At 38.3% G+C, this 18,522-nt stretch overlaps 1 protein-coding gene across 2 annotated transcripts in view; it reads left to right on the top strand.

The window, feature by feature from the left end:
* The window catches only part of BCAS1 (brain enriched myelin associated protein 1), a 115,392-nt gene that overhangs the window by 62,658 nt on the left and 34,212 nt on the right, over nucleotides 1–18,522 (top strand). For both annotated transcript variants that reach the window (XM_055104755.1, XM_055104756.1), the window contains 4 exons: nucleotides 62–220; nucleotides 1,055–1,099; nucleotides 3,468–3,602; nucleotides 10,616–10,828. In XM_055104755.1, the coding sequence (XP_054960730.1) occupies nucleotides 62–220; nucleotides 1,055–1,099; nucleotides 3,468–3,602; nucleotides 10,616–10,828 (552 nt within the window). The remainder of the gene's footprint in view (nucleotides 1–61; nucleotides 221–1,054; nucleotides 1,100–3,467; nucleotides 3,603–10,615; nucleotides 10,829–18,522) is intronic.

The raw sequence follows: 18,522 nt of genomic DNA, 5'->3' as shown, positions 1-18,522 counted from the left end.
AGTATGACTTTGAGAGTTCACATTCAGCAAGTGGCAACTGTGACAACTGTTTTGCTCCTAGGACATAGTTGACGGCAAGGAAAAAGAAGGACAAGAACTTGGAACTGCGGATTGTTCTGTCCCTGGGGACCCAGAAGGACTGGAGACTGCAAAGGACGACTCCCAGGCAGCAGCTATAGCAGAGAATAATAATTCCATCATGAGTTTCTTTAAAACTCTGGTAAGCAGTTTTCTCCTCTTTTCCCCTCCACTCTATTGCTCAAAAGTTTCGTTAATTCTAAGAATAATGCACATTTGAATGTTATTGTACTAAATGAATTATCATGGTGCTGTTGGAGCATGGGAGAGAACAGGGACAAGATATGCTTCATAAGAAAGTTGTGTTATATCAGGCTTTTAGCAAGAGAGCCCCTGAAGCTGGGAACCATGGTATAAGCAGTGGATGCCCAAATCATGTAACATGGGCTGTGTTGTAATGGAATTCTATTGCAATTGAATGTCTTATGGTCATTGATCATAAAAATAATTGAAAAATATCTCCCTGTGTTGTGGACCTCTCAAAGCAGTTTTGCCACTCAAGTGGCAAATAAAATACTGTAGAAATCATTCAAAAAAAAAAAACCTGAATGAATGAATGCACAGTGAAGCAGACTGTCCCAAATGTGTTTGGGCTATTTTCAAATATCAAGACTAACCTCAAAAGAAAAAACAATAAATGTCAACAGAATGTGCCACAAACACCAGAGGGTTGCACATGTGTTTGGAGTAATGATAAAATTTACTGGAAGTCTGTGGTCTTCCAGGAGACAATTTTGAATGTGGTCACACTCTTGGTAAATGTATAAGATCAGATGTATCTCATTATAAGATATTAATTTTGTTAACTTTTGTATTACCCGGCGGTCCTGAGATTTCTATTGAACTAAAAATACTTCTCATTTTATTCTTGACCTGTATGGTGAACTGGACCACCCTAAAGAATTATTTATCTATGAAATAAAAATCACTCTAAAGAGCAATGATTTCTAATATTTGGCTTTCTCAAACTTTTAAGGTTTCACCTAACAAAGCTGAAACAAAAAAGGACCCAGAAGACACGGTAGGTAGTTTGAAGTGTGTATGTATATATTTGGGTTTGCGCATAGAATTGGATTTGGATTTGTGTCTGCTTGCTTGTTTTTTGGATACATATATGTGTGTGTGTGTGTGTGTGTGTGTGTGTGTATCATATCTATATATAATTAGCAATTTAATAGTGCTGTTAGGTTGTCTTTAAAATATTTTATTTACATTAACAGTAGTTAAATTAAAATTTTACTGGAAAGCTTGAAAGATGTGCCAACTCTGGCTAAATAATATCACAATACCAATTTCTTATATAGCATAAGAACAGAATACTAATAATTATATCATCATCTTAGTCTTTTTAGTTGTGTGTAGAGGGACCCAGGGAATATAGTAAAAAACAGTCCATGTAAAGTAGAAGAAAGCTTTTCAGTAGGACATGGACTCTAAAAAAATAAAGTAGAAGAAAGCTGCTATATTTTTGTTTTCTAAAAAATATGTTATTTTTCAATGTAATTTGAAAAATAAATAAATCTTTACTGCAAAGGCAGTGGTTTGGTGAAATAAAATAGTTTCCATGGGACACTTGCCAAATGGATGGCCACGCAGAGGCATTAGGACACGCTAGAGAGCCTAGATTCTTCACTGTCATCCAAGAAATTCAGCCAATTCCCCTCAAAATAAATTTGGTTTGAAATAACATCTTCCTAGAGATGTTCTCTCTTTACACTGGACAAGGCTCGTTACCTCTAGTGGAATACACGGTTTAAGTTTCACGGGAACCATGAGGGAAGTTTAACTTGGTGACAGATAAGTGTCTTGGGTCCTTCTTCTGATATTGGAAAGTGCTTTGAAAAACAGTGGGATCAGATACATGGCTTGGTTTGCCCCCTACATCTGCTACCCATATGTGAAGGAGTTGGCTGTGAAAAGAGGATCCTAGATTTTGTCTCAAAAGACCTGCATTTCAGCTCCAGTTCTGCTACTTGATAGTGGTACAGTCTTAATCTGTCTGAACCCAAGTCTTCATGTCTATAAAATTGGGACAAAAAAATTGTTTGTCCTGGACCCCAGGGTTGAATGAAGGTGTGGCATTGTTTTGCAAACTGTAGAGCTCTGATTAAATGTAGCGATCCCTATTTCCATGATCACAGCCAAGATTGGTTGAATGACATAACTACATTTGTATTGTATTTCTTGGTTTCCTCGAGAATTTTCTTCTTCCATTGAAAAAAAATATGTATCCGAAGCATCTACATGCATTTTCCTATAAAATTATTCATTTGCTCCGAGGTCATAGGGTCAAATTCAATGAATGGTTGGGGCAAAATGTATTTCTTTTGGTTCTATGTCTTGCATTGTTTGAAGCCACATAGCGTAAAAGGCTCTAAACAGTGGGGTATGGGAATGTATGTGTGGCTTCCCAAGTGACCTGATGCACTCATTCTCTTTAGCTGGTCATGGACCAAGACTCCTCCCTGACCCAGAATGTGGTCAAAACTGAACGTACCCAGCTGATAAAATCTCACCGTCCTGCCCAGGAAGCTGTGGGGTCACATTAGTGGAGCTGGTTCTCAAAAGAGGGTTTTGTGAATGTAGGTTGTCCATGACACCCACAAACAGATGTGTTTTCTACAAACCTGGTTCTCATACCTTGCAATTTTGATATCTTTTCTACTGAAGTTCTTGGATTCATGCTTTTGAAGTCTGTATTGTTTTCAGCCCACTACCTTCCCTACACGAAAGGCCCTGACATTTGTAACTTGAGTCAACAATCTTGAGTGGTTGTAGCCAGGCTATTTCGGTTTCAATCTCCCTCTACTTTGCCTCAGTGGATTGGTTCACACTACACATTTTCTCTGCCTGGAGGGGTCTACCCATCCAGAAGTGAATTGAAATTTTTGCAGGTGATATTGCTTCCATAAAGTTTCTAATAGTGAATCAAAGGAGATCGATTTGAGACTAAAAGACATTCAGCAGCAGTCTTTGCTTTGACTCCAGGATGAAAAATAAATATTTTGTCTGCAGGTATTTTTTTACTTTACCATGTGGCAATAGCATTTAGATATCTACAACTGTCAAGTAGAGACTGCATTATCTTGTCCTATTATTTGTCTTCAGCAAATGGAGATACAGAGTTTTGTTTTGTTCTGTCTTGCTTTGAGGTGTGTTCATCTGGGTCATTTAAATAGGTCACTGTTGAAAATCATTGTATATCTAAAATTGTGAATATGGGAGTTTAAAAAAGATAAACATTTACACGGTGTTTTGTGGTTAGAAGAGGGGATGGTGTACCAACAGTTAATTGTCACGGTGTATTAATGCACTTTAAAACAACAGAAAAGAAAAAGAATTTTGTTCAAAAACAAAGTTCTGAGGTTGTGACTGCTGTTGCCCCAAAGGCATCGAAAGCAGAAAGTGTCTGTGATGGACAAGCTGGTCAGAAGACATCCGAGATCCAGGCTAGAGGCGCCAAGAAAAAGCACCTGGATAGCCCCAGGCTAGGACTTGCCTTTAGAAAATTCTTTAGGCATAAGGTCTGTATCTTATTAAAGTAGGAGGAAAAACAAGAACTCTGGTCTTCACAAGACATGTGCCATCCTGAGCCCACCCAGCTCCTCTCCAGTAAAAACAGAGCCTTGGGTGGTGGGGATCATTAAAAGAGAATTAAAGATGATATGAATTGAACTTCAGTGATTTTTAAGTCCCCATAGTCATAAACATTTCAAACAGGTGTCTTCCTAGTGCGGACCAGGGTTCTGGAACTATTCTTCTAACCCAGTATTTCCCAAATGTCAATAACTTGTGTACCACCTTCACCATTTTTGTTAGATGTACTATTATTTGATATTTTTACATTGAAATTGACCTATTTTCTATTTAAATGTATCTTTAAAAGAAACTTTATATCATATATAGAAAATCAGAATAATTTTTCCTAAGAGGAAGGTAAGCATTAATTTGGCTAATTAGAAAGACATTACATTCTAGCTACCTCATTTGTATTAAGCTCTGAATCTGATGCTCTTTCTAGCTTTATTAAAAGGTGATTAATTGGCCAATGGTAGAAAAATGTTAAAGATGTACCATCACCAGACTGAGACTTTCTCCAGAATGTTAGTAGAAGGATTCAATGAGAGTTGGAAAAGGAGAAGTGGTTTCACTATTTGAATACTATGTAATATCATATTTCTGCACAATCTATAATCTTCTCTGATCCACCAATGGTATGCTTCCTACATTTTGGGAAATACTCTTCTAACCTCAAGTAATAATGTTATCTTTCTGTGGTCTGTTTCATCTATTTCCAATATTAACTAAGCTTACACTGAACCCAAATAAAAGTCCAGGCGGAAAAAAGCAATGAATGAAGGCAGAGCATGTTTCAGCTCCATGTCCTTGGGAAGTTAGGACAACACTGAAGTCAGTTTGGGAAATATTATGCTTCCAATGTCTAAGAAGACGCCAGTGTTTGTCTGAAACCATCAGTTTAAAGGATCCCTGAATTGGGTTAGCATGCTTGAAAATTTGTTTAAAATATCAGCCATTTTCCACCAAGTCAAAAGCCTGTATTAAAAAAACTTCCCTACCTGGATGTCACAGTCCCGGGATTGTATATGCAAATAAGCACTCCATAGAAGGTTCTCACAGCTGAATCTGTATTTGCATAAGCAGACTATGTTATGAAGCCACCTTTCAATTTCCATACAGGATAATTTTGTTCTGTGAAGAGAAAAGAATGGGGAATGATAAATATTGCAATGGGGGAGGGAAGATTAAAATGTGCTCCAACATCACATAACTTAGTAACTGCTGGGAAATAACTTAGTAACTGCTGGTGAAACGCGTCATAGATCTCATAGGAAAGAATCTAGTTTAACTCCCACTTGGAGCTTTTGTAAGTAAAGGGCCTTGAAAGTTTAAGAAGTGTATGATGTTTCCCCAGATCTGCCTTTCATTATGACATTCACTTCATGCACTACAAAATTTTACGTCTGCAGTATCTCTTGCCACCAATAAAGGGACCACCCAAGTTCAATGTTATCATTCCTAGGGCTTCCCAAAAACTGTTGGCCTCCCATCTTGTCACTGAGGTAGATGGGGAAAAGACAGGATTCTGGAAGAGTGGGAAGAGGCCGCGGGAACAGCCTTCTGGAATTCTGTAACACAGACACAAGGACTTCAGGGTTTTGCCTTGAGTGGCATTCAGTGTATTTTTTTATGTAAGTGTAAATCAAAGTAAGGGACACCTCCCAAATGTTCTGAATTCTTATTTACGCAGCAGTTTGTTAGAGCTCATTGGCTTTTACCTCTGCACCTGAGATAGTTCATTTCTTTTTCTCTGTTGATTATTTCTGTTGTCTCTAAAGATAGGAAAATAGGGCCTTTAAATAACCAGCCAGATTCTCTCCGTGACATTATCATGATTTTAGGAGGTGTGATACTCTCCATTTCCCCATGGGTTTGTCACCTGGAAAAGAAAACGAGAAATCCAAGCAAATTCAAGGATAAAACTATTTTGCTATTAAAAAAAAAAGGTTACCAATTCTGGTTAATTCTGGGGCTTTATTTCTCTACATCTCTATGATCCTTCTTATAAAAAGAATTTTCTCAGTTCAAAAAGTAGGGAAGTCTGAAATCAGTAAATGAAATACATTTAGTGTCAGCTTTTGCTGAATTGGAACCATTTTTCTCGGCCTAATGGCATGTGATGTCTCAGAATCAAACTTTTTCATGTGGCCACCACTGTTTGGTGACAACTTTAGACACAAAACAGAGCATTCCTTTAGAATGCCTTTGCCATGCCCCAAAATGCTCCCCTCCCTCCTCAGGTTTCCCCAGTGCCCACCCTTTCTGTAAGGCAGCTGAAGTATTAGCAAGCAGCATGCATGATTCATAAGCTCTACCATTCATTCATTGTTTTTGGTTCTTGGTGTAGTGTTTACATCTTACTAACATCTCCTCTCTCCCACACCCAATGTGAAAACAAGACGAAAATTTATTAAGGTAAGGTCATTTGACATACAATCTCCAAATTGAATCCACTAGAATTTCATGGGTAGGGCCACCAGGTAAAATATAGAGGACTCAGTTAAATTCAAATTTTTGATAAACAAGAAATAACTTTTTAATTTAAATATAAGTATGTCCCATGCAATATTTGGGACATGCTTATGCTAGAAAATTATTATTTGCTGATCTTAAATTAATATTTAATGGAATATCTTATATTCTTATTCTCATGTGCTAAATCTGGCAACCCTATTCATGAGATTGCCTCTGAAAACACAGTTAAAATTTTTGTAGTCTCCTATGTAACGCAAACAAAGAATATCCAGTTGGTTGATGCTGGCAGAACTCCATCTGGGGGACTTCTTTGGGAAGGCAGGAGAGTGGTGGGCAGGAATGAAAAGACTAATGGTGTTCTGACTGGTACTCTACAACCCAGTGAGCAGGGGTGGGTGGCTGGAAATATGGCATGACAGGATCTTGTGTGGGTGTCTCTCTCTGGTCCCTGTCATAGACTGTAATTATTAATTGAATGACTGATTGTCTATTTTGTGCCAGAAGCTAGGCCTGATGGGAATTGGGGACGTAATCATGACCAAGGCTTTCTTGGTCTTAGGATATGATGATGACCAAGACTCTAGCAAAAGAGATACATATTCAACAAACAACTACACAAATAAATTAGAATTATATAGTTACTATAACTGTAGTAGGGTCGTGCCCTTGTAATGTTTTTCAAGGGTTTCTGGATATCCTCCCAATACAAAGAGAAAAAAAAATTGGTCACTTCCCTATGAAACTGATCAGTATAGATGTGTTTCCCAATCTTTATCTCAGTATCAACCCTCACCATGATACTTTTTTAGACTATTTTTTGCTGTAATCACCCTTCCCTCCACGAAATTTTAATGTAACAAATATTCTTTATACCTGTTAATGCACTGTAATTCTTTAGGGGAGCCACGGACCATGTTAATATCTAATTTGGCCTAACCCTTCTCCCAAGAACAAAGGCAATATTATTTTTTGTTGTATATTGCCCTTGTTGAGAATGGTGGTATAGATTTCCCTCACTGATGGGTGGAATAGCCCAGGGAGCAGGAAACCTTGATTCATTGGAAACAGTGTAGTATGGAGTCACTATTAATGCTTGGGTTTGGGGATCAGACTCCCTGGATTCAGCTGTCAGCTCTGCCCCCTCATTAGTGTAACTGTGGGCAAGTTACTTAGCCACCAAGCAACTAAATTTCCCTGTCTGTGAAATTGGCATAAAAATTAGTGTCTTCCTGTAAGTTGTAGCATTTGATAGTACCATTGGGAAATTACAGCTAACAGTAATTTATTGGATATTTCAAAACAGCTAGAAGAGAAAAATTGTAAGTTTCCAACACAAAGAAAGGATAAGAGTTTGAGGTGATGGAAATTCCAGTTACCCTGGTTTAATCATTGCACTTTGTATACAGGCATCAAAATATCACATGGACCCCCCGAAAATATGTAAAACTATGATTCATCAATTTTAAAATACAAAAAATAATAGTTCCTCATAGGACTTTTGTCAGGACATTCAGGTGCTTAAAACAGTGTCTGTCACTGTTACCTTTTATTCTTGTCATCAAATAAAAGTTTAAAGTTGGAAATTATGTCTTCAAGATGCAACAGTGGTCCAGGGAGACTAAGCAGAGAGAGAAAGGGTGGTGGCTGAGTGGTGAAAACGGCCAAGTATGTAATGCATTAGGTAAACTGGAGCTGTCCCAGGGAAATTCTGGCACTCCAGGACCTGGGAACCTTGTTTTTTGTAACCTCTATGTGACTCTGAGTAAGTGGGCTAAATGCACATCAAAGGGAACCCTTGAGCCAGAAAAATAACACAGCATTTAGAAAAGGTACAAAGCCAAGCCTCAGAAGTTACACCAAAATAGCGTGGGGCCATGGAGCCGCCCTTCTAATGACTTTGGCAGATTGATGATTGGCTCAAAGCAACCAGAGCCCTTTCTTAGAGATGGGGATGAGGTCAGCCCCAACCCCCGGATTCTTGGTCTAAAATGGACCACTGGGCAAATGGAGATTCTCCCAGGAAAGCAGAAGGAGAGGTTGTTGTTGAAGTAGCCACGCTTGGCCACTCTTTGCTCCGATACTTGCCGAAGGACCTTAGGGCAGTTGTTCCCTGTGCGTGGAAAACTCTCTTCTTCCCTTCTCTGGTTAATTTTCAGTCACCCTTCAGATCAAAGCACAACCATCCTTTTCTCAGTGAAGTCTTCCCTGATTTTCATGAGTGGATCAAACTCCTTGATTTAGCTTTTTATGGGATTGAGAGGAATAGCCTCAAATCGCCTCCCCACTCAGTAGCACTTATTACAGTTGAAATTTTACATTTATTTGTGGAATTATTTACTGTCATCCTCTTCTTGAGGACATGTAACTCCAGCACTTAGTACATATCATGGCTCATAGAAGACACTCAAAGTGGATTTTAAATGAATTAATGAATACTACTTTCTCTTATTTTCTGAAAAAGAAAACAAGCTACTTAGCATGTGTGTGTTAGGAGGAGGGGTACTTACCCTTTAACCAGTCCCCTTTAATTTAATTACCGTTTAGAGCTAAAATAGCACCAGGTGCTCAAGAGCATTTGGGACGTTTGTAATGCAGAATCTTATGAGCTCAGCCATTTTGACTTCACTGTCTATAAAATGCAAAGGTTATTGTAAATTCCAACATTTTGCCATTTTGTATACTTTTAAATGGAACTGGAGCTATTCCAGTATCAACTATCACAAAATTCATTTCCAGACGTCAGTTCTTTATCTTAACTTGAACTTAGAATCTGCTCAATGGATGACTCCTTCTTAGTATTAAAAATTTCAGCAAAGAAGATGTTGTGTCTTGCATCAAATAGTAAAATTCATGTTATTTGCAAACATCCTTTGGAGAAGCAATGTGCTGCCTGGGAAGAGCTCTAGACAGGAGCCGGAAGTTCAGACTTGAGGCCAGGTTGTGCCCTTGTTCAGCGTTGGGCAGATCATTGGCCTCAGTTTCCCCATCCATGAAAATTCATGCATTGGATCAGATGGGCTTTAAGACTCTTTCCAGGATCAAAAAATACTGTCAAACTTTCTGAATTTGTCCATATTCTATATTTTTTTTTTGAGATGGTGTCTTGTTCTGTTGCCTAGGCTGGAGTACAGTGGCACGATCATGGCTCACTGCAGCCTCCTGGACTCAAGCAATCCTCCTGCCTCAGCCTCCAAGTAGCTGGGACCACAGGCGCAAGCCACCATGCCCAGCTAATTTTTTATTATTTGTAGAGATAGGGTTTCACCGTGTTGCCCAGGCTGGTCTTGAACTCCCGACCTCAAGAAATCTTCCCACGTCGGCCTCCCAAAGTGCTGGGATTACAAGTGTTGGGCCACCACACCCGGCCCATACCCCATTTTTATTGCAATATATTTTTTCTTTTAGTCAGAAAATTTAGTCAAGGATATTACATCCCTGGGAATTTAAAGGGATTGAGTCATAAGTATCCAGAGCAAAAAAAAAATCATAAAATGAAGATGTTTAGGATTAAGAGGTTAGGTCAGATGAACCTGATGTTAAAATTATGAGTACCAATATTCACTCATGTCAAGATAAATTCTGACTATAATTCTCCCAACTCTTCCTTTATCTCATGACTCAGTGGGTGGCAGAGTGTAGAAATTCACACCCCCTTGCTGAAGAAATCAGATGTCCTGGAATTGGACTTCAGTGCAGCTGCTCAGAGAGAGAGACAGAAAGAGAGAAAGGAGATACGGACAGAGGGAGAGAGAAAAAGACAGAGGGAAGGAGGCGGAGGAAGGGAAGAAGGGAAGGAAGAGAGAGGAAGAGAGGAAATAAAGAGCGAATGGATAACATTTCAAGAAGTTTTCATTGTGGAGAGTAGGGCTGCACCTAAAAGTGAAGAACTAGGGCTTGTGGACACTCTTCCAATTCAAAATCCCTTCACCAAGTTCCAGCCTAGTTGCCTTTTACTAACTTTATAGCCTAACTCAGTCATCCCCAAAGTGGAGTATGGAGAAAAATTTCAGAAGTTCTATATTTAATTTAACTCTCCTTTAATTTCTAATTTTGATTAGTAAAATGATGCATGTTTATAATATATACATAAATAAGTATGCATGTATTGAAGGTGGAAATTCAAAATGTTTTTACTGATGGGAACTTGATTGAAACCATTTGGAGACCAGTGGCCTAAATAAGAACTCCATATTCTAACAGCAAAGGGTCTCTTACCACCACCTTGATTCCTAATGAGTTACTTACATAAACATAATTAATAATGCTTCTATGTTTATTTTTTGAAAGAAAAATATCTTAACTTTTTCTGAGATTTTAACACAAGTCCACATTCACCGTAAAAATTTTTAAAATACAGAAAAATATAAAGAAGAAAATTAACATTATGTATAACCTCAGCCCATGTTTATTAAAAAGAGATCTTCCATTTTTAAAATTTTGAGACCATTTTGAATGTTTTCCCTCCATTTTTTTAACTCTTTAGGGTGCTGAAAAGTCACCCACCACTTCAGCTGACCTTAAGTCAGACAAAGCCAACTTTACATCCCAGGAGACCCAAGGGGCTGGCAAGAATTCCAAAGGATGCAACCCATCGGGGCACACACAGTCCGTGACAACCCCTGAACCTGCGAAGGAGGGAACCAAGGAGAAATCAGGACCCACCTCTCTGCCTCTGGGCAAACTGTTTTGGAAAAAGGTAAATCTGATTTTCAAGCGTTAGAGAGTCGTCCGGGCGGGGATGACTCCAGAACTTATTTCTATTGGGCTAACTGTTGTACTCAACAATGTATGGAAGGTGTTTCTTCGTCTTCAAAATGACTCGGCTTCCCATTGAGTAGAAGCCTTCTAATGTGTTCCTAGGAAAAATGAAACACCTGTCATGTTATAAACATGTGTTTCGTGGGGAAGAAAAGGAAATGAACAAGTAGAATTTTTCACTCTTCGAGTGACTTCATTTCATGACAGAGGGTTGTGGTATTTCATGATTTCATTTTCCTTCTGAAATGGTTTAAAACCCTGACTTCTTCCTGGTCTCTTTGAGCACTCTTACTCTGGCAAGATGAACCACCTAGGGGCTCTCTGTCTTCACTCCTCCCCAGCCAGACCGAATCATTCATTATCAGCCACTAGGTCTCCACTATCCTTTTAGAAACCTAGGGTGTCCATCAGTTCACCACCAGGGTAGGCACACACTGTGCTCTATGACAGGAAAAGTCAAACCACTGTCTGATTTTGTTCCCATATGAGGTCTGAGTGGTGCAAGGACAGGGGGAGTGGGGCTGAGTTATTCTAGATCTATTCCTTAATTATCATTGCTGAGCAAGCCCCAGCTGCTACACATGTGCAGAGCTTTTGTCTGTTTTAAATTTGGCCAAAAGATGAGCAAGAAGTTGGAGATGAGGGTGTGGGTGGAATTCATAGAGCTGGAAAAATCTAACTTCAGAATTTCATCAAAACATCTATCGCACTTGGCACACCATGCAAAGCAGATGATGAATGCAGATGCCACTGTGGTGTCAGCTTTACTCCGTCGTCCAGAATCCAGCTGGATGCGGGGCCCCTTGCCTGTTTGCTTCCTGTCATACAGAAACCTTCCTTCCAGGTTCTTCCCAGAACACAGTCTTCACTATTTCATAAAAACTTTGGATGATGTCAGCTGATACATTCTGTTGTAATCCTTTTTCTTCATCACCCACCATTACTTATCTTAAAATATCTTTTACCAGCAATATAATAGAAGAAACAATTTCCAAGTGAGGTATATGTGTATATTGGAGACAAGAGAGAAGACTTAAGCGGCCCATATCTGAATAATTTTAGTTAAATAATTACCATGTATTCATATGCATATTCAAGGTGTCTTAGGAAAAATAGAGTTAGCACATTCAATTTGAGATTAACGTATGTTTTGCTCAAGGTTAAATAAGCATATTTTGTTTAAAAAGGAATCTAATAAAAAGGACAGTGTTACATAAATAATGGTTCTGATAGTAGATAAATAACGGTAAATTTGGGTCCTCCAAGAAGCAGACACCAAGACAGAATTGACGTGCAAGAGATTTATTGGAGGAAGCCATCTGTGAAGGAGAAGTAGGAGTGGCAGAGCTAGGCACAGAGAGCCTTCAGACTACAGAGAGTTCTGACCATCTAGCAAGAAAGACAGAGAAGGAAGGAGAAGTGGGTGGAGAAAGCCTCAAACTGAAGGTGGTGCTAAGAAAGTCCTGACCAAGCCAATGGAGAATCGTAGAGTACAGATTGCCTGTTCCAGAGGCCCACACTGGACCGGAATGAATGGCCCAGTACTCCTGTCGTGCCCAGTCATTGGTAGGAGCCCCCAGGGAGAGGAGCAGAAGCTGAAGCCATGACAGGTGGGGCTGTCTTTCTTGCAGGAATCTGAGCAGCACACTTCCATGGCTGCTACAGATGATACAATATGGCAAAAACCACATAGGTGGTGTGCCAGTGGCTGAAGTTTGAGAAACGCTGATGTAAAAGCTAAAAGTTTGAAATCAGACACATCTGACTTTGAGTCTCAGTTTGTCTCTATGAGCTTTCGTTTCCTCACTTGTAAGATGCAAATGATAATAGTACCTATGTCATACAAATGAATACAAATGAAGTAAGGATTAAGTGAAATAATGATGGTAAAACCTCCAACACTGGACCTAGTACAAAAGTGCCCGCTGAACAGTGTTACCTCTCATCTATTTCCTCCGTGCTCAGGAGGGTTGAAGAACTAACCATGCCGACGTCTTTATCTTTCTATACTGTCCAGTTTGAGAAAGCTGCTAAACTATTGCCTCAAGTGCTTATTTAATGTTTGGAATCTACAAGAGATACAATGGTTCTTCTTTGAAGTTCAAGCTATTCCTTTGAAAAACAATGTCAGGACAACTTGACATTCATCTCCCTAATGATAGAATTTCATTTATTTCAGTCTCACTGTCTTTTGAGCCACTATTTAGCTTTATTTAGTATATCATTAAAAATATGAAGTTAAAAGAAATCAAAAACCAAATCCCCTGTGTCTCTCCTTCTTGCACCCAATCAGAAGAAAAGGCTCTTCGTCAAAGTTTTACTTATTCAACAATATTTTAATTACTTTATTTGTGCTAAGTTGTTTTGTGCTAAATAGTTTGTGCTAAATACTAGGCATTGAAAAAGTAGCAGTAAACAAATGTCTGCCCTTTCCTAGCTTATATTCTTGTAAGAAAGCTTATATTCTGGTAGAAAGCAAAATGAGGACCTTTGTTTGCTTTTCTTTAAATTACAAAGACTATGATTATAAAATCACCCTTGTAAATTTTTGAAGAGTTTTGAAAAATGCAAAGGGAAATTCTAGGAAATTCTTACATTTTCTTATATTTTCACTGATAACTAACCTAACCTCTCTTTCTTCTCTCATTTTTAGTTGAAAAGCTTTCAAACATATTGATTTTAAAGTTTATAAGCCTGTAGTTACAGACAGCAGAAATGAATTTTTCCCAGAACAGGCTATGGATATGAAAGTATAAGTTGTTTTGATTTATAGTCTTTATTGCTAGAGTAGTTATTATTATAAAATAAAAAATACCTTTAAGGAAACCAATTTCAAATTATGTTGTACTTTCCAAAAACATGTTTAAAATGCAGTTAACTGGAGTAAATATGCCATTTATTGTTCTGAGTAAATTGGATTCTCACTTGCTCTGTGACCTTACATAAGTTATTTACACTATTTGAGTTTCTTTTCTTCATTTGTTGAATAAGAGGATTGGGATACACAGTCTTGATAATTCTTGTGTATGGCAAGGCTTACACAACAGAATCAGAAAGGTTGAGCTGTGTATCCCCGGACAAATTGGTTGACCACTCAAAGACCCTCATTTCTAATCTGTAAAATAAGGACTGTGTTTTTCTCACAGTGTTGTTATAAGAAACCAATAATTGTACATATAAAGCACCTAATATATAGTATGTGCTCAGTGAATGATGTCATCATTTCTTCAAGTATGAACAATCAGTGGTCATGACTAAACACCCACGTGTGGCTTCTGGTGTTAACACCACCTAAGTGCAAAACAAGTATAAAATTCATTTGCTAGCATCAAAAGATTTGAAATCTATTTGGAGGAACATGATACACACACACACACACACATGCACGCACATGTATTTGTAATTAATAATTGATGTATTTGGAATATCTTCAAAATATCCCTTTTCTGCTTTCCTTTGGGGGAGACAAAGAGTGGAGTGGGAAAATAATGTGCACTCTGAAGCCACAGAGACATTATCAAATCTCAGTTCTGACAGTTACTGACTGTTTAAATTTTAGTGGAGCACTTAAACTCTTGAGCCTCAGTTTCTTCAGTTATAAAATTGGCCAATGACATCTATCTTTCGTGTTTATTGGGAGGATCGAGTAAAAAAAAAAAAAGAACGCCAAATGACTGATATTCACTGAATTATAACCTGATTCTGAAACAATGAAATTTGCAATTTAGTATTACTCTGTGGAGTACAGGTAACAAATGCTACGGTTGTTTAGAAAAGGGAGCAATCAGTGTACGTCAAAATAGACTTAAGAACTTAAAAAATTTATCTGAATCATTTGGGTGATTTGTTTCAAATACAGATTTTAACACCTTCCCATGGGGATTCTGGTTAAGAAAGTCTGGGCATATGTCTGGACAATTATGGAAGCACTTGAAAGATGGGCTGACCAATCTGGGCTTAATAGAAAATGTCTTAGGGCTACTGTGAAGTTAATGGGCTCAGAAGAGCTGTCACATGATCAAAATGATGCTTTTAGAAGACTCACTAGGAACAGGGCAAATGCTGGCTTAAGTGTTACCATGTGAAAGTCTTTTAAAGAAACCTTAAGAATTGAATTTGCTCTTTAAAGGAGAGGAAACTCTGTTATTCTAGTTTCTATGGATAAGTTATCTGCTGTTTAGCTCCCCATTCTTAGCAATATAAATGTCCAAACAGGATCCCGTAGATTTTAAACTAGATTTTTTATTGTCACTGTTAATGAGGCTGGACCTCAACTGTGGATCATCCACCACAACATACTCATTGGCAGTAGAAAATAATGAATTGAAAAATGATATTCCTGGTTCCCTAGCTCCAGGCTTCCTGTTATATAGAGAACATACAGAAAGAAGGGAGAAGTTGCCTTCATTTGTCTTTATGTATGAGCATGGAAACCATGCCCAATACAAATACAAGTTAAATGTGAGATCCAGGCTTGGCTCAAAGATGCTCAAAGAGGATGCTATAATACATCAGTCAGCTTTCAAGGAGAGTAGAGACACACCTCAAGCCCCAAAGGCAGATGTGATGTTTGAGTAAAAGCAACAGTTTATTAGATGTTCCAATAGAGACCTAGAAATTAAAGAAGATTGGTTTCCATTTGAATACTAGCTTGGAATACAACATAAAGCACTTAACCCACTGCCTGACAATAATAGCCTAAGAGTGGCCCTATAATGTGGGTTGTCATCACTATTATCTCTATTAGCATTACTGTTTTTTTCAGCTCTGTGCAATTGCATCTAATGCATGCTAAGAAGCTGGAGGAATGCAAGCCGACCAAGAATATTTATTAAGGAACAAAACATATTGCAAGGAGCTGTCTTCGGGAAGCCCTCTGGAATCTGGCCTCAGCCCTGTTTATTCAAAATTTTTATCAGTTAACTTGGACAACGACCAAGTTAAAAGAACATTTATCAAGTTTACAAGCTGGGTGGGTTCACTAATGCAGTCCAAAATATAAACAATATGAATCTCAAAATAACGGCACAACGGGCTGAGGTTAGTATGACCTAGAATTTTTGGTTTTCAAAGGTCAACATAACACTGGGTCATCAAGATTTTAACTGAGACCCACATTGTCCCCTACACCATTCCAACTCTGGAACCTAATATAACCTATTAGTTAGCAGTGTTAAAAATGTCTGTTTATAAGGGGTTCCGTAAAAAACATACATCTGGCCCAAGCAGACTTAAGAACATTTCCAAAGCAACATAGAATTACTCAAGAAAAATTCTAAATAGGTCTAGTAGATCTAGCCAGTGTCATTTCTTCCCAGCATTTATAAAAATTGCTGCTGCTAATTGAAAATATACCATGTGCAGGTAGTGTGCTAAGTGCTTTCCATAAACAAAATCAATATCAGCAATTTTCATAGAATGCTGAACATACATGAATCCATGCCCACACAAATCCCATCCAGATAGTTCTAGGAATCCAAGATAGGTGATCATGAATCAGCCTGGGCTGCCATATGTCCCTACTGGGTGGTCAGCCCCAAGCCACACCACTGCCACCACCACAGCCACCAAGGAGATGATCTGTGCCAATTTATCCCACTCATCACTGCTGTTGGGACTCCCAAGCCCACGAGAGTTCACCTGTCTCTTGCGAGGCAGCAGGCAGAAAACCTTTTCCTTCCATGTTGTGCTTAGCTCTGGAAGGAGAATCCCGCTGCAGCTGCTTGGACCCCAGAGTGGCCCCATTTGGCAAGACCCACCGTAGGCATCCATACAGCCCTTTTTCTCCCCAGTAGACAGCCAGTTCAAGAGTAGCTGAGCTGGAATGAGTTGTTCTACCAGCCACCAGCACCCTACCCAGAACCACTATTTCTCACAAGCCCTGGAGGTTGCTGACTCTGGAGTTCTTATTGCTCCTGGTAAATTCTCTTGCTAGGGTCCATTTCTTGAAACCTTTATTTTTGCTCTACTTCAATACATTCTGGCTTGTAGAAAAGCCTATAGACAACTGTACCTGAATTCCAGACATGGTTTGAGTTGTTCCTGCCCCTCCCCCATAAACATACCTTCCAGGATCTCCAACTCCCATGTAAATGAGGGTCTTCATGTAAGTACCAAGAGGAACCATGTGGGTTTGACTCCAGCCACCAGGCTTCAGTGAGTCACAGCTGTGCTTCAGCCATGATTTTCCCTACACAGGCCTTATCTTATTTTTTCCTTAAAACAACGCTATGATCAGTAGATAGTCTAACAGTCAGCCTTTGGGTAAGTGAAGTGAGGTGCAGAGAAGTGTGATTAATTTGCTCAAGATTGCATAGCTGAAACACTGAATTTGTACCTGATTCCACAGTGTATGGTACTCTAGACTTGGGTTCTGAGCAGATTTTCTTTTACATGTGTCAAACACTAAAGGGGGATCAGAACCTGCCCTCTTATTATCCATTTTTGAATTCTTATTTTAACTGGATATTTCAACAACCACTAACAGAAGGCTACACTTGCAGGCCAGTGTTCAAATGTACAAGAATAGTTCAAAATTATTTAGAATGACTCTTGGACACAATCTGAGAAGCGTTTAATCCTTTACATAGTGCATTTATCTCCTGTTTTCATTCTACTCCAATTCTCCTGGTGACATTAAGAAGTCTCTTCTTGATATTCACAGGCATTTATTACTGTACAAACACCTGCTGATCTCTTTTTTAAAGAAAGACTTAAAAACAATTAGAACTTACTGCATGTTTTTTATCAATTGTACTTTTTAATACGTACTACTATTTACAGCAAGGATGTTGATATGACATTTGCTGTAATGATAAGGCATTTCTTTTAAAATATATTTAATTTTAAAAGTAAAATATATTTAAGTAAAAAATATTAAGTAAAAATATATTTAAGTTGATATGACATTTGCTGTAATGATAAGGCATTTCTTTTAAAATATATTTAATTTTAAAAGTAAAATATATTTAAGTAAAAAATATTAAGTAAAAATATATTTAAGTAAAAAGAGAAGAGAGTCAGTTTAAAGAAAAACATCAACTGAATAGAGGTGGTACATGGACAGGTCAAGAATTAGAACATGGTTTTTTGTTCTTGCGATAGTTGACTGAGAATGATGATTTCCAATTTCATCCATGTCCCTACAAAGGATGTGAACTCATCATTTTTTATGGCTGCATAGTATTCCACAAAAAACCAAACACTGCATATTCTCACTCATAGGTGGGAATTGAACAATGAGAACACATGGACACAGGAAGGGGAACATCACACTCTGGGGACTGTTGTGGGGTGGGGGGAGTGGGGAGGGATGGCATTGGGAGATATACCTAATGCTAGATGACGAGTTAGTGGGTGCAGCACAGCAGCATGGCACATGTATACATATGTAACTAACCTGCACATTGTGCACATGTACCCTAAAACTTAAAGTATAATAATAATAAATAAATAAATTTAAAAAAGAATTAGAACATGGTATGAAAATCATTGAAGTTTGAGAGATGCTCAACTGGATTATTTCCCAAAATGAGGGCTTTGCTAAGTAGTCTGACTTTAAAATATAAAATAGCAATTCCTTTTGAAAAAGACAATATTTATAATGCCAGATTTAAAACATCAGAAAGATGT

Source organism: Pan paniscus, chromosome 21, assembly GCF_029289425.2.
Source record: "Pan paniscus chromosome 21, NHGRI_mPanPan1-v2.0_pri, whole genome shotgun sequence".
NCBI lineage: Eukaryota > Metazoa > Chordata > Mammalia > Primates > Hominidae > Pan > Pan paniscus.
Note: the sequence above shows the minus strand (reverse complement) of the source record. Positions and strands in the feature narration are given on the sequence as shown.